This window comes from Equus przewalskii, chromosome 3 (genome assembly GCF_037783145.1).
Source record: "Equus przewalskii isolate Varuska chromosome 3, EquPr2, whole genome shotgun sequence".
Taxonomy (NCBI): Eukaryota; Metazoa; Chordata; class Mammalia; order Perissodactyla; family Equidae; genus Equus; species Equus przewalskii.
Genome location: NC_091833.1, coordinates 18,135,345 through 18,161,223, shown reverse-complemented (window position 1 = coordinate 18,161,223; position 25,879 = coordinate 18,135,345). Strand labels below are relative to the sequence as shown.

Below are 25,879 nucleotides of genomic sequence, written 5' to 3'. Positions count from 1 at the left end.
CAGATGGCTTCCTTATGTCCCATGAACCCTTACTGAAGATAGGGCCAGTTTAGCCCAATCCTGGAGACCCTGGCAGAAGTGAACAGAAGGTGAGGGGGCACATGCAGAAGCAGACAGGGCAGGCCTTACCAAGTGGCTGGTAGCCATTTTCCAAAATTCTGTCCCCTCAGGGCCTGGACCACTCACAGAGGAGGAGGCAAAAGAGACAAAGACTCTGGTGTGTCCGTCCTGGGGTCCCAGAGAGCCCTAGATCACTGAAGATTAGGTACATTTCTCCTCCACAAACTCTCCCATTGTCCTCACAAGCTGCCCTCAAATTCAGGAATTCCCCTGCCCGGCATTCCAGATTTGGATTCAGGGAGGCCTCCAGACAGAGAGGTACAGAGGCCAAGAAAGGGCATTCATATAGCTGGGGCAACTGCTTTGTACCTGGAGTGGTCACAGAGGGCAAACAGAATTAGAGGGAGCAAAGCTCAAAAAATCTGGGGATAAGGGAATTTTCATTTCAGATTCCAGCTCCTCCTGCCAGCTCTTGGTTAAGAAAGTTAAGTTCATCTAGCTGAACCTCAATTTCCTCACATAGAAAATGAGGTTGGTAGAAACCTGCCTTGTGGGCTATTATGAGGATTGAATGGACTATGTGCTACTAACTGGCAGCACAGCTCCGGACACACCATAACTTTGGCTGCTCTCATGTGTCGTCACTGTCGTCACATGCTCTTGTTCTGTGAAGGAAGGGAAGGCAGCAGCCTCCTGAGCTCCTATGATTCACTCTTCAATGAATACCAGTTGAGTACTCGCTGTGTGCAGGTGTGGTGCCAGGTGCTGGAATACGGTGGTCATGGTCTCATTGAGTTCCCTTGCCAGCTTTAGCAGGGGCAACCACTAAAGACTGCTGCCAGAAGCAGGAGGGGGAGGGGGAAGAAGAGGTCCCAGAAAAACCTGAACCTGGATAATCCAAGAGGCTCACTGATGTCCTTGTTTTTAGAGAGGGTAAATCACCAAGGAGGCTTTGGATTTGGCAGAGTTATTCATGATATACCCCCCACCAGGCAACTGAATATCACAGTTCAAGAGGTGCCATCTGAATCCCAGGGACTCCCTGGAAGGCCTTCCTGGGTTGAGCTCCTGTGCCCCAGGCTCTCTAGCCTCCCCCTGGCTGATGGCACTACCTCAAGGACATGGGACAGCATGCAAACCAACCTCAGGACAAGAGGCCCAAGTCCTGTGGGCTTCACATCTAAGTCACCAGAACATCTGATCCCCAAAAGCAGCCTAGTCAGACACTTCAAGCCTGTCAGACACCACATTTGACTTTGCTCTGGGGATCTTGCATACTGGATCCTCCAAACCGCCTAAAATCAGGCAGAGCCCTGCTGCAAGAGGACCCAAGTCATCAGTCCTCTCCATCAAAAAGCAGCCCCAGGAATGTTGGATGGAGAGGCTGGCAAGGATGTGGAAGAGAAAGGTGGGGATTAGGGAGAAGTCTGGGTGGAAGCAGGAGACAAAGATGCCTTAGTGGTTACTGCACTTCTGCTAGCAAGATCAACCATGGCTGCCTCTTGAGGAAGGATAATGCGCTAGTTGTTTGCGACTTCAATAAGGGTAGCCTCAGATTTGTGATTGGAGGATGTGTGTCCATGGTGGCCAGGCTGTCTTCTGGCTGGGGAGATTGCTGTTTCTTGGGAATTTACTTATGTCAGTCATCATGGCAGTAGAACCAGAACAACACCCAGAAAGAAGCAGGGGCAGCATGAGTCTCCAGGACCAAGGACCCCTGAATGCAGATGACTATCACCTGGATGATGCTGGATACTGAAGCCGCTGCCTCTGCCCCACCTCTGCACTCTGAGCATGTGAGGTGGCCTGTGTGGCTCTCTCTCAGCCTGACTTCTTCTCCGCGTTTTCTTGCAATACACTGGAGATCGGGGGCGTGGGCGGTGGGGAGGACTCTGCCACTAGAGTAAGCTTGGTCCCACGAGAAGCCTGTTTCTGCCACTGCCTCCTCTGCAGGTCTTGATTTATGTAAACACCACATAGGTGAGGGATTAGAAGAGAAGGGGCTCATTCATGTACCCCTCCCTGGTGGCAAGATTTCCATACTGGCCCTGCCTCAGCAGCCCCACCAGCTGGAGGCTGAAAGGACAGCATGTGCCAAAGCCCTATGGCAGCAGGAAGCATGGCTTGTGTGGCCAGAATTTAGAGGGCAAGGGGGTTTGTGGTATTTGCTAAGACTGGAGAGGCTGGCGGGAGCAGACTCCCCAGGACTTGAAAGGCAAATAAAGGAATCTTGATATATCCTAAGAGCAATGAGAAGCCACAGAAGAACTTTAGGCAAGAGGATGACATCAGAGTTTTCAAAGAGGGATAGGTATGGCTGCTCTGTGGGGAATGGACTGGAGGAGGGGAGAGTAGGAGGAGGTGAGAGATGAAGGTGGCCTGTACAGGGGAAAAGGCGGTGGGAACAGAGATGAGATATGTCTGGGAGATGTTTTGAGGTTAAACCAGCAGGATTTGGAGATGCCCTGAAAGGAGAGGGATGGGCAGAGGGCAGGAGGCATCACAGATGACATTAAGGTCAGCTCTGGAGCCAGGCCCTGGGCTTCCCTGCCTCCACCCTGTTTCCACTTCTGCCCACTGCCAACAACATCTGGATAACTTTTGTCATAACCTCTACCCCAAAATTGTCCTTATGTCCAAGTCTGTCTGATACTGAGGCTCCTAGAGGACAAGACTTCCCCAGTGTGTGCTTGTTTCCCCTTGCACAGAGCAGGGCACAGAGATGACCTCATATGAGTTTAAGGGAGGACAGGCCACTCTGTTAGCTAACATCTGCTTGCCACTTGGGTGTGAGTGCTCACATGCCCCTGGGTGAATAAGGGTCTGGATGTTTGTGTTTTTGTGATTGGCTTTGTGTGGTCACCTCAAGGCCATGGCTAGCAGTGCTGGCCTACTTAATGACCGAAAACAAACGCTAAAGAAAATTTTCTGCCTAGCTAATCTTCTACAGAGATAGTGTCCACCTTCTCTGGTTCAACGCAGCCTGGCTCTGCTGGGGTAGAGTTTCCCCCTGGGGTGTTAGACATCTGGGCCCTGGAGAAAAGCTGAAAAACCTCAAAAAGCTAAATTCTCCCTTCTCATTTCGCTGTCAGCAGCTGTTATTTGTCTGGGCTTCCCGCCCACCTCTTTCCTATTCTTTATATCCACCACTTCCTGGGGGCCATCAAGAGTGGAACAGACAGGTTGTTTATCCCCTAAACCCACATTTTTGGGCTGGAAACAAGCAGATCCAAGAGTTTCTCTTCCCTCTCCCTACTCCGCAGAGACAGTGGGTGTGGGGTCTGCTGACAAGTAGCAGGGGGAGGTGGGGCAGGGGAGGGAAGGGAGCCATGCCTGAGTTTGGGCACCCAAACCATCGGGGCAGGGATACAGCCTGCTACTCTCTGAAGCAGAGCCTTAAGGGGTTCACGCTTTGCAGTGGGGCTGCCTAGAGAACCCTTCAGCTACAGCAGACAGGGAGTAGACCCACCTCCAGCACAGAACCATTGGTTTGCCCTTCTTCCTGGCCTGCAGGCTAGGGGCAACATCAAATGCACCATCCCTCAAATATACACAAGCTGGGACTCTTCTCCTCCTGGGTAGCCCAGGACCTCTAGTGCCTCTGGCAGAGTTTTACTTATTTCCTTTTTAGGAAGGTATCTAGGGTTTCCAGTCCTCAGACTTAGGTTATTACCCCTGTGCCAGTCACTCCTGCCACCTGGGAAATGTTCTAAAGGTGGAGCAGCTCCAAGAGGTGCAAAGGTTTACTGTAGAACCTTGAGAGGGTGGGGGTGAAGGAGTTTAGGCACAGACCATGACGCCTCTCAGTGGTGGAGCTTTGGTGAGAAAGCACATCCTGTGTGCGTGTGTGCGTGCGTGCGTATGTGCGTATGTCTGTGTGTGTGTGTGTGTGTGTGTGTGTGGTTGGGGGGGGGGTTCCTGGAGGAGGAGCTAGGGTGAGGGCCTGAGGCTGGGAATGGGGTGGGGCTTGCAGAGCAAGGACAGGAACTCAGTCCTCAAGTTTTCTGGGAAAGCTAGAGCCCCAGGAGCCACAAGATAAGGCGGGTGCAGCTGCAGAACCCATGTGCCAGGCCCTCCTTAGGACCCATAGATCTGACCTCAGCGAGGCAGGGGATTCCACACTAAGGTAGGAGGGATCCTGACCAGCAGGAAAGGCTGCTGGCATGGGGGCTTTGTTACCCTGGAAATTACTTCATTTCCTTCCACTCAAATAGCCTGGTGTCTGGGTTCCTGCTCTGTTGGGTAGGAACCAACCCAGGTGGTTGCTCAGTTCACATCCCCAAGGTCCCTCCATTCAGGCCTTGGAGAGATGTAGCATCTCCTTAGGAGAGAGCACTTTTCCAAAACTGACTGGGGAAGATGGGAGAGGGGGGCTCCTGATGGTTGCCAGTTCCTGGCTGGAGTCCCCAGAGAATGGACAAGGAGGCAGAAGGTAGGGGAGAGAGAAGCTCAGGGACAGAGGCCTCCTTCCTGAATCCAGAGTCCACAAGGTTAACCCCTCAATCCAGAGACTATATCCTCCCCCACACTCACCCCACATGGCCCAGCACCAGAAAACCAGGAGCCCCAAGAACTGAAGCCACAGAGATATCTGCATCGGCTCTAAGGGTGGCTGGGGGAGACTGCAGGCAGATGGGGACATGACGTGGTTGGGAGAGGCCACAGGGCAGAGGGCCACTCTCTGGGAGAGGCACCCCAGGCCCTCTCTCTTGGACAGCAAGGCTGGGGGCAGGGGGAGAACAACCCGGGTTTGCCCCCTCGGAGCAGTGGGGGTGGGGAGAGGGGCAGGGGCGGAGAGAGCCTGCGGTGGGAGGCGATTGGGCACACACAGCAGAGGCCGGCCCCGTCCCCCGGGGAGGCTTAGGGGCTGGGGACGGGAGGGCCGAGGGCCGTGGTCCGCCCCGCCCTCCGGCAGCCACGCGGCATCGCGGCCGTCCCCGTACGAGTCATAAGGTCCTGTGACTCCATCTCTCTCCCGCGAGGCTGCGCCGCCAGGTGGCCTGAGACGACGGTCGGGACCCCAACGTCGCCATCAGCCCCTCGCCCGCCCCTCTCAGGCTCTCGAGACCGGTCCCTGCTGGCCTGCCCGACTCTGCACAGCATGCCGCCCGCGGGCCTCGAGGGTCCCCGCGCGCTCAGCTGGCGGCCTCTGCTGCGTCTCCTGCTCTTGCTGTCGCTCCTGCCAAGGCCAGTAACCCGCGCTCAGACGTCGCCGGGCGCCCCCAGCGCCCCAAGTCTGCGGGAGCGCGCACGGGCCCTGATGAGGAACTTCCCACTCGTGGACGGGTGCGTAGGTTGGGTCGGGGGACCTGAGCTCACCCCTGGGCAGGAGGTCCTGAGCTTGGAGGCCTAGTGAAGATGCTCCCTCACACCAGCCCTGGATGGCTTCTCTCATCATCCATGGGTGCCCTTTCCCTTTTTCTGTCACCCCCTCCCTGATAAGAACCCCCTCAGCCAAGGCCTCAGGGGATCCTAGTATAGTCTGTGTGACAGTGTGGGGTGGGGCACCCCCCAGCTTCCCCAGGCCAGGCAACATATCCTGCCTGACCTTAAGGCCTAAGGAGCCCACCCATTTGCCCCTGACCTGACCCCACCTTGATCTCCCTCCAGCCACAACGATATGCCCTTGATCCTGAGACGGTTTTACCACAACGGACTGCAGGATGTTAATCTGCACAATTTCAGCCATGGCCAGACCAGCTTGGACAGGCTTAGAGATGGTCTCGTGGGTGCCCAGGTACCACAGGGACCCATAGGTTGCCACAGCATGGCTGCTGAGAAATGTGGGGGAATGTGGGGGCCCTAGAGACCACAACATTAGTCGTATGGAAACTCAGTTACCATAGTGACCCAAAAAGTGCCATGATATGGGCCCTGGGGGCTGCAGGAGCCACAGTAAGCCAGCTTGGTGGGCATCCAGCTACCATGGAACAAGCTGAGCATTACATGTGACTTCTGGGCCACTGGGTGCTGTGCCAGCTGTGGGGACTATGAAAGGAGGGGCTCCAAAGCAGCCCCTGCCCAAGCCAACCGCTGTCCTTTCCCAAGTTCTGGTCAGCCTACGTCCCATGCGAGACCCAGGAAAAAGATGCAGTGCGCCTCACCCTGGAGCAAATTGACCTCATCCGCCGTATGTGTGCCTCCTATTCTGAGCTGGAGCTGGTGACCTCGGCTAGAGGTAGACGGGCTGGCGGGAGGTATTAGGGACTTGACTGAGCTACCCTAGCCCCTGAAAGTGATCACCTGACCTACCTGCTCCCAGGTCTGAACAGTACCCGAAAGTTGGCTTGCCTCATTGGTGTGGAGGGGGGCCACTCACTGGATAGTAGCCTCTCCATCTTGCGTACCTTCTATCTGCTGGGTGTGCGCTACCTGACACTCACCCACACCTGCAACACGCCCTGGTGAGCACAGTGCAGGTGGTATGGGCCCACTGATGCAGGGTTCTGCCCAGGATCACACTGGGGCTCAGACCAAGCTTTACCCCTAGGATCTGGCACTGACCCTGGAGTGGGGAGGGGAGCTGGGTTTGCAGAGCAAGACTGGATCCCCAGGAGGGCCTTCCTACTGCCAGGCACAGCCCAGCTTGGGGCTCTGCTCTTGCTCCAGGGGGTTGTAGGGATAGACAATTTGGTAGGGCCTCTAGGCTCTTGTGGCCAAATCATGGCCACCAGTCAGACTGCCTCCTGGCCATCCTGCAGGGCAGAGAGCTCAGCTAAGGGCATCCACTCCTTCTACAACAATGTCACCGGGCTGACCAGCTTTGGTGAGGTGAGGACTCTGGTTTCATACCCTGCCCTACATGAATGTACATGTTCCACCTCTTCCCTACAGATAGATGCTCATACATGTGCACCCCTGATGCCCTCTCCCCAACCTGTTCTTGCAGAAGGTGGTGGTGGAAATGAACCGCCTGGGCATGATGGTAGACTTGTCCCATGTCTCAGACGCTGTGGCACTGCGTGCTCTGAAAGTGTCAAAGGCACCTGTGATCTTCTCTCACTCAGCTGCCCGAGGTGTGTGCAAGAACGCTCGGAACGTTCCCGATGATATCCTCCAGCTTCTGGTGAGAGACTGCCCAGGCTCTTGAACCCAAAGCAAGAGGTTTGAACCAGGAGCGCTTGAATCTGAGCCCTAGCTCCTTCAACTGCCTCACACCCCAGGCTAAACATCTGCCCCACAACCCGCAGTTAGAGATGGTCTAACAGCCCCTGAACTCTTGAACCCTAGCTGGGGTTCTAGGTGGTAAATACTCCTCTAAACCCTCAAGCCCAGGGCCAAGACACCACCCAAACCAGCGCTGAGAAGCCTCCATTCACACAAACCCAGAGGTGAAGTCTCTTCTGACCACAAAGCCAGGGATGAACACCTTCCTCACAGGGGCCCAGAGGGTGAAAAGGCAGGTAGTTGAACTAGGGGGCCAAGCTGAGTGTCCATTTGTCCACTCTTGCAGAAGGAGAATGGTGGCATTGTGATGGTGTCCCTGTCTGTGGGGGTGCTACAGTGCAACCTGCAAGCTAATGTGTCCACTGTGGCAGGTAAACCCCACCCTGGGCTCTCTGAACTGCTCTGATTTGGACCTGAAGCCCTGTGGGAGGACCTCAGAACAGCTCCAGTGGTTTGACCCATCCATTGGCAGTAGGCACAGCTCCCCCAAACCCAATAACGGGTGGTACACAGCACCTTGGTGCCACGTGGAACTGGAGCCGGAGAGTCAATACTACAATACTGATGAGTATAAGGGAGGCAGTCAGACATAGAGCCTGGGGGCCGACCATCTGCGTGTCTGCCGGAGCTTCCAAAGCACCCTGCCCCTGCCTCTGGCCAAGGGACTGGGCAGCCCCTTAGGTCTCTGGGGTCTTTGTCAGTTGTACTCTTTGTCCCTCTCTCATCCTCCACAGCCATGGAAAGGAACTCCCATGGGTTTTCAAGGAAACTGGAGACAGGGTGAATCCTGGATGAGAAATGGTCCAAATGGGTCGCTCTGGGGTCCACTGCAAATCTGAAGTCCCATCCAGAGCCAGCTGGGATCACCTGAGGTTAAACCTCAGGGCTCTCAAGTTGGCACACTGGGTGCCAGGCTATGAAGGAATTGCCTTACATGGCCTACAGGCTGCAAGAAAGGGAGTCAGCAGAGCCCTGTCCCCACTCTTACCCCTCCCTGCCCTGCAAGCCCCACACTGCAAACTCTCCATCTCCCAGATCACTTCGACCACATCAGGGGAGTCATTGGATCCAAGTTCATTGGGATTGGCGGAGATTATGATGGGACCAGCCAGTAAGTGCTTCTCCTTGTGGCTTGTCTGGAGCTGGCTGTGCAGCAGTGGGACCTTCACAGTCACTATGCCCACCACATTGTGATCCTCATGGCCTTTAGGCCTTGACCACAGCCTCGGGTCTACTGGCCCACCTGGCATCTCCCCACTCCCAGAGTCCATTTCCTGGGCTCTCCCGTCTGTCTGTGGCCCATTGGCCCCACTCTAGATCATCATATTTGGCTAAACCATCAGACAGAGCTCATCTGCCCAGCAGGTACACCCACCCCCAGTGCCAGCAGATCCACTGCCTCTGAGCAGACTCTTCAAGGTCTAGCGTGGGGTGACTGTCTTTTCTGCCTGCAACTGGGTCTGTGCATGAAGGGGTCAACTCAGTTCTTAAAAAGCATTTCCTCTTTTTATAAATGGAGGAATATTTTTCATTCTGTGAAAACAATAGATCTTAAGGCATAATTCAATGAGTTTTGACAAATATTCAAGGAGGTGTTGGGGCCTCCTTCTGAAGGATGAAGAGCCTTCAGAATCATTTATTTATTCTCTCCAAGTCTCCACTTCCCACATCTGACCAGTGCTGGGGTTCAGTGGACCCTGGACACCTAGAGCTGTGGTTCTGAGTCAGGACCAAGGAACAGGTCTGAGGCCTAACAGCTGGCTGGCTGGTGGCCACACAGTTTCCCTCAGGGGCTGGAGGATGTGTCCACATACCCGGTACTGATAGAAGAGTTGCTGAGTCGGGGCTGGAGTGAGGAAGAGCTTCAGGGTGTCCTTCGTGGAAATCTGCTGCGGGTCTTCAGACAGGTGGAACAGGTATGCTGGGCTGGGCAAAACAGTAGCTCAGGCATCTGAGCAGGTGTGTTGGGGGGAGCTGTGAGAGCTGCTGACCACCAACTGCCACCTCCAGGTGCGGGAGGAAAACAAGGGGCAAAGGCCCTTGGAGGACGAGTTCCCAGATGAGCAGCTGAACAGCTCTTGCCGCTCGCGTCTGCATCAGAGACAGCATCTGACTCCAGACCAGATACTAACCGAGGCTCCGACGCATTGGACACCCAAGTCATTACCTAAGTGGTCATTCTCAAAATCCTCCGCCAACATGGCCCCAGGCCTCACAGTTATTGCTGCCTTCTCAGTCTTTATCCTGTGCCTCTGGTGACCCATTTAATCCTGCCAGATGTCACTTTAGCAGCCATGGACACCCCACAAATTTCCCCTGTTGTGCAGGCATGAACATTACCTAAAAATAAATATTTTAGACCTGGAACCAGGCATGAGTGTCCTTCTCCATGGTGGGGTCTGGTGGTGCAGGCTCACAATGCTGGGGTTGGTGGGGGACCCTGAAATTCAGTCACCAGTTACTCAAGAAGACCTGTTGGCAGTGGTCTGAGGAAGACCAGGTGGTTGGGCCTAGCAGTGGAAGAAGACAGTGGATAGCTCTGGCTGCAGGAAGATGGACCCTGCTCTGGGTTCCCTCTGAGTAGCTTACCTCAATCCATATCCTGACCCACTGACTACCACCTGGGGATCTTTCAGGGAATTCTGGTTCAAATTCCCAAGAAGGGAATCGTCCTGGATCACAAATGATCTCTGTTCCTGTTTGGACAGAGCCCAGAATGTCAGGCCACATAGTGGACCCTGGGCCTCCAATGGCTAGACTGCCCTGGATGTGGGCCCAATCCCTCTGTGGGACTTCCTCTCTGAGAGGCACAGGCTACTTAGACAATCACTCCATTTTACCCCCAGGCCATTAACAGTAATAGCAACTGTACTAATAATAGCCAATATTAAGAATTAATACATTGAGTTAATAATGATAGCCAATAATAACAAATAACATGATAAAAATAGATAATGGCTAATAAAAATAATAGTTAATACTAATAGTCTTTGCAAATCCATGACTGAGCAATTTCACCCCAGTATATATCCAAGAGAAATGCATACATACGTTCCCTAAAAGGCATAGGAAATAATATTTTTAGCAGCACTGTTCATAATTACCCCAAACTGCGCATTTCAAAATCAAACTTAGGGGCTGGCCCCGTAGCCGAGTGGTTAAGTTCGCGCGCTCTGCTGCTGGCGGCCCAGTGTTTCGTTGGTTCGAATCCTGGGTGCGGACATGGCACTGCTCATCAAACCATGCTGAGGCGGCATCCCACATGCCACAACTAGAAGGACCCACAGCGAAGAATATATAACTATGCACTGGGGGGCTTGGGGAGAAAAAGGAAAAAAATAAAATCTTTAAAAAAAAAATCAAACTTAAAGGAGCCCAAGACAAAAAGTTGTCTTAAAAGTAGTTGTGTTTTTAAAAATCACATTAACTTGAGGAACAACAATAAAACTGACAACGGAATTTTCAATAGAAATAATGGAAATCTGCATGCAGTGAAATATCTTTAACCTAATAAATGAAAGTAACTACCAATGTTGAATTTGGTGCACAGTGAAAACATTTTTCAAAAATGAAGGAAAATAAATCATTTTCAGACCAATAAAAGCAGAAGAAATTGGAAATATACAAATCACCTAATGAGAATATCAATTACTATGGAGAAAGTGCATATCAAATAGAAATTAAGGGGATTATAGACCTCTTAATTTCACATTTGAAATGGAGGTATGAAAATTTAAACAAAGAGTCCGGATGTTGAATTTTTAAAATTTTTTATTAATTTTTTTGGTGAGGAAGACTGGCCCTGAGCTAACATCTGTGTAAGTCTTCCTCTATTTTTTGTATGTGGGATGCCGCCACAGCACGACTTGACAAGCAGTGTGTAGGTCCATGCCAGGGATCTGATCCTGTGAACCCCAGGCCGCTGAAGTGGAGCACAAAACTTAATCACTACACCACCAGCTGGCCCCTAGATGTTGAATTTTTAACTGGAGAAAAGTTATGTTCTATGAATATATCTGATTTGTCAAAAGGAGCTACTGACTTTGCTCTTACATATTCTGAAACTTTAAGTCCTGTAGAAATTCCATCTGAAATAGTTTTAAGAAACAGGCAATATTGATGCTTTGTAATATAAAATCAGCATTGTGTTTGGATCCTCTAAAATTGGTTCATGAATTTTACTTAGTGGAATCTTACCCAATTTGGAAATAGCCTTGAAAAACAATTTAACTATGCCAGTCACGTGGCATCCTGTAAAACAGTTTTCAGTAAGTTGCAGTTATTTAAAAATTATTTAAGATCACTTGCTCAAGAGAAATTGTCAAACATGCAATCTCTCAATAGAAAATGAGCTAAGCAAAGAAGTAGGTTTTGAAAATATTGTTCATGAGTTTGCTTCCATCAAAGCAGGAAAGTAAAATTATAATTCTGGTTTGAGTATAAATAAAATATGAAAGCATAAAATAATGTGAGTTTTAATACACCTGCTTTTCAGGTCTTTAATATTCTTCAGCTATTTTAATGTTCTAGAAAAGTTAACCATTAAAAAATACATTAAAAATGTATATAGGAGCACACATTTTTCCCCTTGCCTCAGGCTCCAAGTTGGCTGGGCTCGGCATAGTTACTCAGAAAGTTCTAATGTTGCTTTTTATTCATTTCACCTCTTCCCTCCTTTCTTGACTCCTTCTGATCGATTTAGAAGCACTCTGAGATCACCTTAATCCCACTTCAGATCCTTCCAAGGTGAGCTGATCCAGTTCAGGGTCCATTTAGGAAAAAATGGGAAGAGGAAGGGGTTACTACAACATAGGAGCCGAGAGGAAGGCCCTGTGTTGCTGAGGCTCAGACTTCTGAGAACAGGGCTCTGCTCAGCCGGTGCAGGTGTTCTAAATGGCCATGACAAGGCCTCTCTATGACAGCCAGAAGAAGTTAGAGAAGTTAGCCAACTGCCACTATGGAGCAGCACTGATAAGAACAAGAAAAACACGGAGGCGGCCAGATGGCGGAGCAGTTAAGCTCAGGCGCTCTGCTTTGGCCTGGGGTTCGTGGTTTGGAACACAGGGTGGATCTATGCAGTGCTTATCAAGCCATGCTGTGGCAGGTGTGCCACATATAAAATAGAGGAAGATGGGCACAGATGTTAGCTCAGGGCCTATCTTCCTCAGCAAAAAGAGGAGGTTTGGCAGCGGATGTTAACTCAGGGCTAGTCTTCCTCAAAAAACAAAACAAAAACAGGAAAAACACTCCTCTTTTCTCCTCTTGCTTTTCAGTTTCCCTCTAGCAACTCTTATTGGCAGAATGTAACAGGAAGCCAGCTAGGCATCTAGGAAATGGAGTTTCAAGAATTCGAGCCCCAGCCTCACAAAGCAGAGACTGGAAGGCTGGGGATCTGGAGTTGAGAGACAATTGCTTAATAACCAGGATTGCTGCAGGCTTAATTCACTCTTTCTCCTAGGGTGTATTCTTTTCTGTTCCAACTCAAAACTAAGTTCATCAGGTTTTTCCCTTACCTTGGTGGGCCCTGGACGCTAATCTGTCTCCCTAGCTCCACAAGCCCCTAGGGGAAGAAATAGCCCAAAGGCCAGGCCCATCTCTGGGTTTCCACCCTCCCTGGATCCTTGGGAAGTAATTTTTCGGTATCTTGTTAATTCCCTGATGCCTTCAAGAAGATCCTTTTTATATTTTGCCCAACTTTTCTGGTTGTTGTCAGGAGGACTATAACTTTGATTTATTTAGTCAACCAAAACCAGATATTTGAAACTAGGTTTATGTATTATAGGATAATATTTTAAAAATTAACTACAAACATTATGCCCTCTCCTTTCATCTAAGACTAATACGAAAAATAGCTGTATGTGCAATGCTTCTGCACTTTTGATAAACTATTAGCGAAGTCACCATTCATTATGTTATTTAACATCACTTAAATGAAGAACTCTATGGCAGGTTGGCTCAGATATATAAGAGACCGGAATAAACATTCTCTCCTCCCTCTCCCTCCCTCTCTCTCTCTCTGTGCCATTCCTGAGAAAGCCAAAGCTGGAGGCAGCTGGTGCAGACTTGGTCCTTAATCCCAAGGCATGAGAAGGGGGCATCAGTGGACAGGGGGCAGGGGTCACCAGAGACCAAGGCCCTTGTTCTGGTGTTCAGAGGGGAGGCCCACTTATCAAGGAGCCTAGGAGACAGATGGAGATGCCAAAGGGAGACAACTCAGATTTCAGCCTGTGTTGTTGGCCCCTCTCAGCCTAGTAGGACCTGGTGCAGACCCAGAAGGCTCAGATGCCACCCAAATGCAGTTCTGAGATCAGTTATCCCTAAATCAGGGCTTTTTCTGCAGAAAAACCATGAATTATACCATCCAGACCTCTCATCAGCCTGGAAACCATCTTGTCTTGAAGGAAGACTTCTACCCCAGGTGAAGTCCTATGTCAAACAAGGCCCCTCATGCTCTTAGCCCCAGGGATCCTAACCTGACCTTTTCCCCCTACTCTATTCCTAAAAGGATCTTCCAGCTCCTCCCCCACAGTACAGTTGTACTGCCCAAACCTTGCCGTATTGGCCAACCTGGGATCCCTTCTCCACTCCCCTGCCCAATCCAGGTCCCATCCTCCCAAGCCTCAGCTACTGCTCTGGTGCCTTCACTAATCTCTTAGCACTGTGGCCAGCCCTCACTAGCACTACCCACAACTTCCCTCAGCCAGGATGATCATATTACAGAAAGAGACATTGACCAGGTAGTAGGTAACCCCCTTCCCAAGATGGCTACTATTAACTAATGTTAGTATGTATATCCCTCTAGTCTTTTTTTGTGGGTATATCAACATATGTACAGAAGGAAATTTCAATACTACATGCTAAAATAAAATAGTCTCCCATAAATATTTTTCTTAAATTTCATTTTATTTTTTTTAAAGATTGGCACCTGAGCTAACATCTGTTGCCAATCTTCTTTTTCTTCTTCCTCTTCTTCTCCCCAAAGCCCCCCACTACATAGTTGTATATTGTAGTTGTAGGTCCTTCTAGTTGTGCTGGTGGGACGCCACCTCAGCATGGCTTGATCAGCCGTGCCAGATCTGTGCTCAGGATCCAAACTGGTGAAACTCTGGGCTCTGGAAGCTGAGCACACGAACTTAACCACTCGGCCACGGGGCAGCCCTTTAAATTTCATTTTTCTTAAAAAATAGAGAAAGAATCTTTTTTCTGTCAGTCAAAACATACACTAAGATCTAATTCACTCTTCTGAGTCGGGGCTTAGAATTTCATGGAACATTTGACCAGTTGGAAGGCGGGGCACATCCCTGTAAGTAAAACCCCACATGGACCTGCGACCTGTCTGGCTAGGCGTGAGATTAAAAAGCTTCCTACACAACTAGAAGGACCCACAAGTAAAAAAAATATACCACTATATACTGGGGGGATTTGGGGAGAAAAAAAAGAAGCAGCAGCAGCTTTCTGGGTCCCTCCCGGTTCCCCCAGTGCCCTCCTTCCCCAGGCTGTCTGTCGGTCTACGGAGCCCGGAGGAGCGGTAGGTGCAGGGCTAGGAGCAGGGACAGAGGGAGCCGGTGATGCGTCGCTAGCGCTTCCCGCAGAGGCCGGCTCAGCACACTGGGGCGCCCTCCTGTTGGGGGGCGGGAGGGCTGTGTCGCCTCCTGGCGGCCGTGCTGCGCCGCGGCGTTGCGGATCCCTGCTGGTCTGTCGCAGCGTCCTGCCTCCAGCTGCCTCACGAGGCTGCGCCTCTAGGTCACCTAAATCGACTGTCGGAACCCCATCGTCCCACTCTGCCCCTTGCCCGCCCCTCTCAGGCCCTCGAGACTGACCCCTCTAGCCGGCTGCCCAGCCCTGTGAAGCATGCGGCCAGAGGGCCTCGAGGGTCCCCGCGCGCTCGGCCAGCGGCCTCTGCTGCGTCTGCTGCTCCTGCTCCCCCTGCTGCCCTGGCCCGTAACCCGCGCTCAGACCACGCCGGGCGCTCCCGGCGCCCCGACAGCGCCGGGAGCCCCTAGTGCCCCAACAGCGCTGGACTCCCCTAGCGCCCCAACCACACCAGGCTCCCCCAGCGCCCGGACCACGCCAGGCACTCCCAGCGCCCCGAGTCTGTGGGAGCGCGCGTGTGCCCTGATGCAGGACTTCCCGCTCGTGGATGGGTACGTCGGTGCGGTGTGGGGGCCGGTGGGGGCCGAACTCAGCCCTAGGTAGGGAAGGGGGTCCTGAGTGTGCAGGGCTAGTGAGGAGACACCCTCATATCACCCCTCGATGCACTCTCTCCTCCCTAGGCCCCTTCCTCCCATTACCCCATTCCTGGTGGACCCCACCCCTCAAAGCTGTGCCTCAGGAGGTCACCATACTGTCTGTGTGATGAGGGGAGGTGGGGTGGGACAGGACAGGCTCAGGCATGTTGACATGTCCTGCCTGACCTGGAGGCTGTGTACCCACTCTAACCTTGTCTTGACACCCCCAGCCACAACCACCTGCCCCTGCTCCTGAAACAGCTCTTCCAGAACAGGCTACAAGATGTTAACCTGCGTAATTTCAGTCGCAGCCAGACCAGCCTGGACAAGCTTAAGGATGGCGTCGTGGGTGCTCAGGTACCACAGGGACACATAGGGTGCCACAGCATGGCTGCTGAGAAATGTTGGGGCCACAGAAACCTGGGTAGGCAGGCCTCTGGGTGACTAGGTATCGCAGGACATAAAATGTGCCATCCTGTGGCTGCTGGAGCGTGGGGTGTTGGAGGCCAAGACAGGCCAGCCACATGGGTGCCCAGGTTCTGTGGAGACACACACAAAGTGACCAGAAGATCCCTGGTGAGTGTGGGGGCTGCTTGAACCACAAAGAACATGGTGGACTGGCCTTGGGGCATTCATATAGCAGCACATGGACAAACAGCAGGGGATGACCTGTCATGAGTCCACAGATTGGCTGCTGGCAGCAAGCTTAATAGTCATCAAGATACCCCAATGACCCCAAGTCATGGGGTCTTGCAGTGCCTCACCTGGGGCTAGTGACACAAATGAGTACCTTGGGCGCTGAGGAGGAGTGGCAGGTCAAGGGCTTTGGAGACTACCCTGATCTCATTCTGGACCCTGGGTTTACCTCTAGTTCTGGACAGCTTACGTTCCATGCCAGACCCAGGGCCAGGATGCCCTGCGCCTCACACTCGAACAGATTGACCTCATTCATCGCATGTGTGCCTCCTACTCTGAACTGGAGCTTGTGACTTCAACCAAAGGTGGGCTGGTGAATGGGGGGATAGTCAGGGACTCACTCTGGTAGTTCTGGCCCTAGGCTCTGACCACTTGATTATCTACCCTCTTCTAGGTCTGAGTAGCACTCAAAAGCTGGCTTGCCTCATTGGCGTGGAGGGCGGTCATTCACTGGACAGCAGCCTCTCTGTGCTGCGCAGTTTCTATCTGCTGGGAGTGCGCTACCTGACACTCACCCACACCTGCAGCACACCCTGGTGAGCATAGCACCTGGCCAGGGTGGAATGCTAGATGGCATGGTGGGGAAACTGCCAGAGAGGTGAGGACAGAGGGGTCCAGAGAGGGAGGCTGGACTCCCAGTAGGTCTCACACTCCTAGAGAGCAGCTGACCTGGGCCCAGTGGAGGTAGGCTGGATGGACAGAGGGACTGAGAGCACCCAGGCTCTGATGGCCAAGGTATGGCCCACTAGATTGCCCTCCCATGGCCATCCTGCAGGGCAGAGAGCTCCACCAAGTTTAAATACCATGTCTACACCAACGTCAGCGGGTTGACAAGCTTTGGTGAGGTGAGGACTCCTGTTCCATCCCCTACCCTGCCCATTCCCTGTAGATATGCGCACACACGTGTCCCTGACACCCTGCCAAAAAAAAAACCCCAAAACTGTCCCTGCAGAAGGTGGTAGGGGAAATGAACCGCTTGGGCATGATGGTGGACTTGTCCTATGGGTCAGACACCTTGGTGCGACAAGCCCTGAAGGTGTCAAGGGCTCCTGTGATCTTCTCCCACTCGGCTGCCAGAGCTGTGTGTGACACTTTGCTGAATGTTCCCGATGACATCCTGCAACTTCTGGTGAGTGGCCACCCCAGCCATCAAACCCAGGGCTTTGCGTGCTTCATACAAAGATCCTTGCTCCTGTACAAAGTTACTAGCCCAGACCTCACTCAACCTTGGATCTAAGGCTGAGTAACCCTCCCTATCTCTGAAACTCAAGGCCAAATCAGTTCCACCTAGGAACCCACAAACCCAGAGACATAAAGCCTCTTCCAACCCCTGAAACCAGGACTGAGCACTGTCCTACCAGGACCCCCAGGACACAGGAGGCAGGCCCTCAGGCCAGAAGGGCCAAGCTGAGTGTCCATTTGTTTATCCCTGTAGAAAAAGAATGGTGGCATTGTGATGGTGACACTGTCCATGGGGGTGCTGCAGTGCAATCTGTTTGCTAACGTGTCCACCGTGGCAGGTGAGCCCTACTTCGACTCCTTGTGCGGTTCTAGGTTGGGCCTGTGGCCCCTGGGGCCCTCGGGACAACTCCAGCGGTCCAGCACACCTGTTGGGCAATGGGCAGACCTCCCAACAACCCAGGGGAGCAACCACAGGTCTCCATTGCCACCCAGATCTGGGACCACATTCAATGCTAATGGGTTTGAGGGAGGCAACTGCTTCTGCCTCTGAGTCTCACTTTTGCTCCCACATTTCTGGACAGGACAGGCATATTCCCCAGCAGGCTTTCAAGGAACCCGGAGGCAGTGTGGCTCCTGGGCAGGAAAAGGTCCAAAGGGGTGGCTCTGAAGTCTACTCTAGGTCCAGTGTCCAGCCTGTAGCCACTTCAGAACTCACAAATGGCTAGGAACTCTGTGGAGTCACCTACCATGGCCTGGAGTGCTGTGAGCAGGAGAATTGGGGCCAGGGCTGAGCTTCCCCAGACCCTGGCTGATCCCAGGGTCTAACTACAGTCTAGAGTTGTCATTAATCCCCACCTCCTAGATCATTTTGACCACATCAGGGCAGTCATTGGATCAGAGTTCATCGGGATTGGTGGAAATTATGATGGGTCTGGCCGGTGAGTATTGCCCTGGGGTTTGTCCTGTCAAGTACAGTGGGGGGTGGGGGCGGGGTGCAATCCTTTAGTCACAGTTCCTTATCCTGTGGTCCTCCCATCCTTCAGGCCTAGACTACAGGCTCTGGTCTTCCATCCCACATGACATTTCCCCACTCCCAGGGCCTGTATCCTGGGCTTTCCCTGTCCCTCCTGTGGCCCAGTGCTCCCACTCCCACTCCATGTCATCATACTCGTTAAGTAATCCCCTTCCCCAGGGCAGAGCTCATCTGCCCAGCACATGCTCCACTCCCAGCCCAGCAGATCTGTTGTGGGCTGATCATCTGCTCAGCAGGTAGATGCTGCAGAAGCCCAGTCTTCCAAAGTTGCATTCAGTAGCCTGAAGAACATGGCCTTCAATTTGCCATATGTGGTTGGGGCTCATGGGAAGTGGGCCTTAGACTAGGATCAGGGCTGAAGTCTCACAGTAGGCTGGCTACACAGCTTCCCTCAGGGGCTGGAGGATGTGTCCACATACCCGGTACTGATAGAGGAGTTGCTGAGGCGTGGATGGAGTGAGGAAGAGCTCCAGGGTGTCCTTCGTGGAAATCTGCTGCGGGTCTTCAGACAGGTGGAACAGGTATTATGCTGGGCTGGGTAAAAGGATGGTTCAGTCATTTGAGCAGGTGTGGGGGGCTCTGTGGGAGCCACTGATGGCTGAATCTCATCTCCAGGTGAGAGAGGAAAACAGTGGGCAGAGTCCTGTGGAAGATGAGTTTCCAGACAGGCAGGTGGACAGGTCCTGCCACTCCCACCTCCTATCTCAGCCTCAGAGTGAACACCTAACCACACACAAGGAGGTGACCAAGAGGCCAACCAATCAGGTTCTCCAGAGACCCTTGAAAGCCTCCCCACAGCTCCTTCTAGGCCTCACGGTTGCTGCCACCTTCTCAGTCCTCACTCTGTGAGTCTGGTGACCCGGCCAGTCCTCCAGAGATCACTGTGGCAAAGTCTCACAAAGTCACGCTCCTAGTCTTCCTGGAACAAGCATATGCTGAGAATAAACATTTTGAGCATGGAGCCAGGTGTGAGTGTCCTTCCTTCTTCACAGAGGGAGTGGGCTCCAGTGGGCTCTTGGTTGGTGAGGTGTCTTGTGGTCTAGCCCTATTTGCTTAAGGTGAGTGGTTCCCATTGGCCTCCAGCTTTGTTTCTCTCCAGAAGGGCAGAGGCACATCACCATATTCTTATGCTAAAAGCCTGAGCCCACAGAAGAACACAAAGGAATCCAATTCAGTGTCTATCCCATCACGGAGTATGACGGTGGGTGCCTTCCCAGTCTCTCTCTGAAAGGTTAAACAAATTTTTTTTTAATTGAGGTAACATTGAGGGTATTATGCTAAGTGAAATAAATTTGTTTTTTTGAGAAGCTGATATCACTTATAGAATAAATAGTAACTTTGGAAATATCGAGAAAGAAAGTTTGTAAAGATTTTGGATTTTTCAGATAAGGTTTTCTGATTTTTTGTTAAATTGATTTTTTAATGGAGGGGGAAAATAAAGTCTGAAAGAGAAAAAAAGAACTTGAATAAAAAGGAAAGTAGTGCCATCTTCTTGGCTTACGACAGGCCCTCCATCTTTGGCCACTTTCATCTCCCAATCCACACGGGTGTGCTAGAGCCAGATCTAAGTTCCTTCCACGGGAACTTGAAATTGGGAGAAAGAGGGACTACAGTGCCACCTTTGTTATAAATCGTGTCCATATATGTGTGGGTCTATTTTCAAATTCTGTTCCATTTATTTGGACCATTTGTTTATTGTAGTATCAATACCACAGTGTCTTAATTATAGCAACTTTAAAACAAGTCTTGATATTTGGTAGAGTGAGTCTTCCCACTTTAAGAGTTATCATACCAGTCAGTGTTTGATCCGATAAGTAAATCTACTATGAATGATATAAAATAAGAGATTTATTATAGGGATTAGACCTTATACATATGTAGGAGCCAAAGGAAAAATCTATGCAAGGCTCTTTGTTACCTGTGTCTCTGGTGTTGGTACAGGTAAGTGGGCCAGAAGTTAGGAAAGAGAGCTAGATGTGAGGTGGAGGACAATGAGGATGAACCCATAAGGACAAACTGGGGCAACTGGATATCCATTTGGGAAAAAATAAAAAAGAATATTGACCCCTAGCTCACACCATAGGGAATACAAGATTCAAAATAAAATTAATTTGAATATGTTATTGATCCAAATGCAAACGGCAAAAGAATAAAACTCATAGAAGGTAGTGTAAGAAAATATATTTGTTACATCAGCATAGAAACACTGAACATAAAAAGCATTGATGACAAAGGAAAAGGTGGATAAATTGGATTACACTAAAATTAATAGCTATGTTTACCACAAAATACAATTAAAAAGAGTGAAAAAGCAAGCCATGGTTGGGGGGGGGGGGATTTTCAACATGTATAATAGAAAAAAGGCTTGTATCTAGAGACAGACAATCCAATATAAAAATGGGCAAGACATTTAAATAGGAACCTTACAAGAAAGGATATCCAAATGGCCAATAAGAATATGAAAAGGTAGTTGACCTTATTACACACGAAGGAAAGGCAAAATAAACTCATAATGAAGATATCTGAAATTCAGCAGATAAACTATACCGAGTATTAGTGAGGATGTGGAAGAGCAGGCATTCTCACACCACGCTGGTGATAGTGTAAACTGATAAAAACTACTTTCAAAAACTGTTTGACATTATTCACTAAAGTTGAAGACATGTATATCCAAGGACTTAGCAGTTTCCCTAAAGACCCAGCAGAAATGCCTGCACGCATGTGCACCAAAAGACATGAACAAGTATGTTCAGAGAGGCACTATTTTTAATAATTCCAAGCTGAAGATAACCAACAGTAAAGAAATCCATTATGCTATATTAACTCCATGGAATAGTACATGGCAATGAAAAAGAACAAATTACAGTTACACATAACAACTTGTAAAAACGTCACAAAAAAAAAAGCCAGGCACAAAATAATACGTATCATATTTTTCCATTTATAAAAAAGTACAAAAACAGGGGCCAGCCAAGTGGTGCAGCGGTTAAGTGTGCATGTTCCACTTCAGCGGCCCAGGGTTCGCCAGTTCAGATCCCGGGTACAGACATGGCACCTCTTGGCAAGCCATGCTGTGGTAGGCGTCCCACATATAAAGTAGAGGAATATGGGCACAGATGTTAGCTCAGGGCCAGTCTTCCTCAAAAAAAAAACACACACACACACGAAAAAAAAAAAAAAAACAGGCAAAACTGATCTATGCTGTGAAAGTCAGTTTAGGGTTAAAGTCAGCGTAGGGTTATCCTTGGGAGAGGTACTGACTGGAAGAGGGGCATGAGGAAGGGCTTCTGTGTTGCTGGTAAAGTGCTGTATCTTGATCTGGGTGCTGGTTACATCAATGTGTTCATTTTGTGAACATTTAGCATGCTATATACACTTATGGTATGTGGACTTTCCTGTATTGATATTTTTCTTCAATAAAAAGTTTTTAAAAATAACAGAAAAGGCTAAACTTAATGTTCAGGAATACAAGCTCAGGTCATGTCTTTATACAGGAAAACAAGAAAGTGATTGTCATCAAATTTGGGTCATTATCTGAAAAGTGCCTGTGTCATACAATGTTAATATATATCAATTATATCTCAATTTTTTTTTTTTTTTGAGGAAGATTAGCCCTGAGCTAACATCTGCTATCAATCCTCCTCTTTTTTGCTGAGGAAGCCTGGCTCTGAGATAATATCCGTGACCATCTTCCTCTACTTTATATGTGGGACGCCTACCACAGCATGGCTTGCCAAGCGGTGCCATGTCTGCACCCGGGATCCAAACCGGAGAACCCTGGGCTGCCAAAGTGGAATGTGCGCACTTAACCAGTGCGCCACTGGGCTGGCCCCTATATCTCAAATTTTTAAAAAAAGACCTAAGAAAAAGTGCCTGCATTTGGTGGGGAGACATACTGTGGCAATTGGAGGAGGCATGAAGGAGCTTCTGGGGTCCTGGCAAAATCTGTACCTTGACTTGGGGGGTGATTATTTAGATGTTTACTTTGTGATAATACGTTGAATTGTCACATAGTGTAAACAGCCCTTCCCCGACCCCTCCCAACACTCCCCAATCTCCAGTTCTGTTCTCCCAGCCACCACTTTCAACACTTTTAACTGTTAGTATTTACTGGTATTTTCTTCCATATTTCTAAATAATATATCTAACTGCCAGCTCTTTAGTCATAAATTTTAGATATCATTTATTGACTTAGTAATTTGAAAAATGAGGATTTTTAGTTCTCTTATTCTCCTCTTCTCCTCCTACCATTCTCTAAATATTAGAATTATTTGGTTAATTACGTAATGGGTTTTTTGTTTGTTTTTAAACAGTTTTATTGAGATATAATTCATACCATACAGTACACCGATTTAAATTGTAGAGTTCACTGGTTTTTGTTTACTACATTTTTTCTTTTAATGTTTCTCTACCCTCTTGGAGTGCGTGTAGCCTTATCAGCCTTGACATCTGAACCAAATTTTCGGGAGAGTGAGTTTATCTCGCTTCTACAAGGTGACCTCAATGCTTTGTCAGGACAATTGTTATTTTGTCTGGGGCTAATCTAGCCTGACTGCTAAGGCAATGCCCTTCTGAGGATTCTAGCTAATGTCCCATATATTAAAAGGTCTTTCACTTTAGCTACTGGGAACATAAACTATGTGAGCTCCAGGAATTGTTTAGCCTACTTCTTTCCAGTGGTTCTTTCTCCAGTCTTGAGTAGCTTCCTCTCATGTATGTAGGTATCAATCCTCTGGCCAACTCAAGGGGACCCTCTCCAGATCTCAGGACCTCTCTCTTTGTGCAGCTTCCTCCTCTATCATGTTCTGCCCTGCAAATTCTAGCTGCTTTGGCTTTCCCAAATACTGATATTTTTTTCTCCTCAATTCAGCAAGACCGTTGGGTTCTGTTTAGATTCTCCATTCTTCCTCCCACTCCCACACTGTGGCCTGGAAATTATCTCTAGGCAATAAGCTAGTGCAATACAGGGCTCACTTCATTTATTTCCCTTTCATCTGGGATCACAGTCCTGTACCACCTATTGTCTAATGTCTGCAAATCATTGTCCTACATTTTGTCAAGAGGTCTATTTTTTTTCCACAGAAAGGTATATTTGGCCCGTTATGCCATCATGGTTGGAAACAGAAAACAACCAATAATCAGTTTTTGTAAATGTTCCAAGTATACTTGATAAAAATATGGAATTTTCCAATTGTTGGATGTAAAACTATATGTATGTCCATTCGGTCAAGTTCATTAATTGTATTATTAAAATCTTTTACATCTTTGCTGTTTTCTTCTTGACCTATTTGTAACCACGACAGTTGTGTCGACATCTTCCATTGTGATGGTGTATTTATCAGTTTCTCCCTATAGTTCCAGCAAGTTCTTTTTATTAAAGTGAAATTCACATACTACAAAATTAACCATTTTAAAGTGAATAGTTCAGGGGTCGGCCCCATGGCTGAGTGGTTAAGTTTGCGTGCTCTGCTTTGGTGGCCCAGGGTTTCACTGGTTCAGATCCTGGGCATGGACCTAACGCTGATCATCAAGCCATGCTGAGGTGGCGTCCCACATGCCACAACAAGAAGGACCCACAACCAAAATATACAACTATGTCCTGGGGAGAAGAAGGAAAAATAAAATCTTAAAAACATAAATAAAGTGAATAACTCAGCGGCATTTAGTACATCCATGATATTTGCAACCACCACCTCTATCTAGTTCCAAAACATTTTAATCATTCTAAAAGGAAACCCTACACCCATTAAGCAGTCACTCCCCATCCTCTTTGTTCCCCCAACCACCAATCTGCTTTCTGTCTCTACAGATTTACTTATTCTGGATATTTCTTACAAATGGAATCAAACAACATGTGACCTCTTGTGCCTGGCTTCTTACATTGAGCATAACGTTTTCATTCCTGTTGTACTTTTCCTCCACTTTTATTTTAGTCTTTTTCTGGGATTCCCATTGTGCAGATATTAGAACTTCTATTTCTATCCTCCATATCTCTTTTCTACTTTTTATTTCTTTGTTTTTTCTTTCTTCTCTTGGGAGGAGTCCTTAATTTGGTCTTTCTAATTTATTAACTCATTCTCAGTTATAACTTTCTGCTATTAGATCACCTATTGTGTTCTTTGTTTCAAATATTGTGGTAATTTTAATACATGGTCCTGTATTTCTTTGATATTTCTCCCATCCGGAGATGGCTTCTATGCCTCCCTACCCGCTCTTGAATCTGGGCTTTGTAACTGCTTGACTAGTAAAATGTGGCAGAAGTGATGTTGTGCCAGTTTCTAGGCCGAGGCCTTAAGAAACTGTCAGCTTCTACTCCCTGCTTCTCGGGATGCTTATTCATGGACTGCAGCCACTACACCATGAGGAAGGCAAGCAGCCCATGGAGAGGGCCACACATGCAGAGGACCCAATGCCCTGGTCCACGGCCCTACTCAGCTCTTAGCCTATAACCAGTAACAACTTGTTAGTAATGTGAGCGAGTCGTCTTAGAAGTAGATCCTCCAGCCCCAACTGATGCCATGTGGAGTCGAGACAAGCTTTACTCAACTTGCAGATGTGTAAGCAAATAAATGTTTTTGTTGACTGTTGTTGTAAGCCACTATATTTTGGGGCAATTTGTTATGTAGCAATAGATCACTGGAACAATTATATTTTTGACACTTTATATTTCTGCTTATTCTTTTTTATATTTTCTTATTTCATATTGCTAATGTTCTCTCTTATCTTTTGTAATATGTTTAGTTGGCTAATTTTGAATTTTTGATCCATATGTTCTAATAGTTTTCCTGATAGATGCTTTCTTTTGAAATGTCTGTGCTCCTCAAAGGTCTTTTTCTTTTTGCTTGGGAGGTTATTTTTGCCTGTGAGTACCCTGATGTTACAGGCTACTTGGTCAGTCAATGGTATGGGGAAAGTTGTATCCTAGCCACAGAGCCCCCCGGAGTCTAAGGTTGTCAGTTGGGCTGTAGTGGCCTATCTCCCCTAGATAGCACCTGACCCCACCCCTGAGTAGAGAGGCCATATGGGAGGAGGGAGCCACGGGGAATCTCTGTGGAGCATTGGGGAAGACCAGGGCGGGGCACATGTTCATTCTTTACTAAAAAACGTGTCAGGGCCAGGGACTGATACTGTGGAGACAAGACCAAAAGGGTCCCACCCTTGTGAAGTCCACAGTCTAGTGGGCACGAAAAACATTAATCAAAGATCCCTACCAACATATTTCTCCCTGCAGTGGGTAGTATGAAGGGAAAGTGCCCCACAGGAACCCATCCAGGGGAGAGTGGTGGGGTGGTAAGGTGTGTGTCAGAGAAGTCTTCTGGGGAGGAGATGGTGCTCTAGGCTGAGACCACTTCCATTGGGAGGAGTTTGGTAAGTGAGGGTGGGGGCAGAGGGTAGAAAAGCACTCTGTCAGAGTGAACAACAGGTGATGTGCAGAAACTCTGAGTTTGAGGAAGTGAAAGAGGCCAGAAGGACTGAGGCTGGGGAGGAGCACGCAGAGAGATGCAGCTGGAGA

The 25,879-nt window shown here is 49.3% G+C and overlaps 2 protein-coding genes across 4 annotated transcripts; both read left to right on the top strand.

Annotated features, from left to right (window-relative positions):
* Positions 1–4,022: 4,022 nt before the first annotated feature.
* Positions 4,023–9,594, top strand: DPEP2 (dipeptidase 2). 3 transcript variants are annotated; one of them, XM_070613750.1, is made up of 11 exons: positions 4,023–4,186; positions 5,118–5,346; positions 5,671–5,797; positions 6,109–6,238; positions 6,323–6,464; positions 6,762–6,831; positions 6,950–7,126; positions 7,514–7,598; positions 8,263–8,338; positions 9,008–9,143; positions 9,238–9,594. In XM_070613750.1, the coding sequence occupies exons 2-11, from the start codon at positions 5,162–5,164 to the stop codon at positions 9,484–9,486; spliced, it is 1,377 nt and encodes a 458-aa protein (XP_070469851.1). In that variant the 5' UTR covers positions 4,023–4,186; positions 5,118–5,161; the 3' UTR covers positions 9,487–9,594. The 3 variants fall into 3 exon arrangements, with proteins under 3 accessions (XP_070469851.1, XP_070469850.1, XP_070469852.1); XM_070613749.1 differs by having other exon boundaries at positions 4,032–4,186; positions 5,043–5,346; XM_070613751.1 differs by lacking the exon at positions 4,023–4,186 and having other exon boundaries at positions 4,933–5,346.
* A 5,126-nt stretch (positions 9,595–14,720) lies between these two features.
* On the top strand, positions 14,721–19,327 carry DPEP3 (dipeptidase 3). Its single transcript, XM_008518216.2, has 10 exons — positions 14,721–15,371; positions 15,686–15,812; positions 16,327–16,456; positions 16,546–16,687; positions 16,927–16,996; positions 17,104–17,280; positions 17,587–17,671; positions 18,196–18,271; positions 18,752–18,887; positions 18,982–19,327. Exons 1-10 carry the CDS (start codon positions 15,079–15,081, stop codon positions 19,213–19,215), a joined length of 1,470 nt encoding a protein of 489 aa, XP_008516438.2. The 5' UTR covers positions 14,721–15,078; the 3' UTR covers positions 19,216–19,327.
* The last annotated feature ends 6,552 nt before the right edge of the window (positions 19,328–25,879 follow it).

What these genes read in the sequence shown, in the direction of transcription:
- DPEP2 (XM_070613750.1), top strand. Translation starts at nt 5,162, where the DNA reads ATGCCGCCCGCGGGCCTCGAGGGTCCCCGCGCGCTCAGCTGGCGGCCT. An exon ending in CACACCTGCAACACGCCCTG is followed by an intron (nt 6,465 to 6,761) that starts GTGAGCACAGTG and finishes GCCATCCTGCAG; the next exon opens with GGCAGAGAGCTCAGCTAAGG. An exon ending in TAATGTGTCCACTGTGGCAG is followed by an intron (nt 7,599 to 8,262) that starts GTAAACCCCACC and finishes TCCATCTCCCAG; the next exon opens with ATCACTTCGACCACATCAGG.
- DPEP3 (XM_008518216.2), top strand. Translation starts at nt 15,079, where the DNA reads ATGCGGCCAGAGGGCCTCGAGGGTCCCCGCGCGCTCGGCCAGCGGCCT. An exon ending in CACACCTGCAGCACACCCTG is followed by an intron (nt 16,688 to 16,926) that starts GTGAGCATAGCA and finishes GCCATCCTGCAG; the next exon opens with GGCAGAGAGCTCCACCAAGT. An exon ending in ATGACATCCTGCAACTTCTG is followed by an intron (nt 17,281 to 17,586) that starts GTGAGTGGCCAC and finishes TTATCCCTGTAG; the next exon opens with AAAAAGAATGGTGGCATTGT.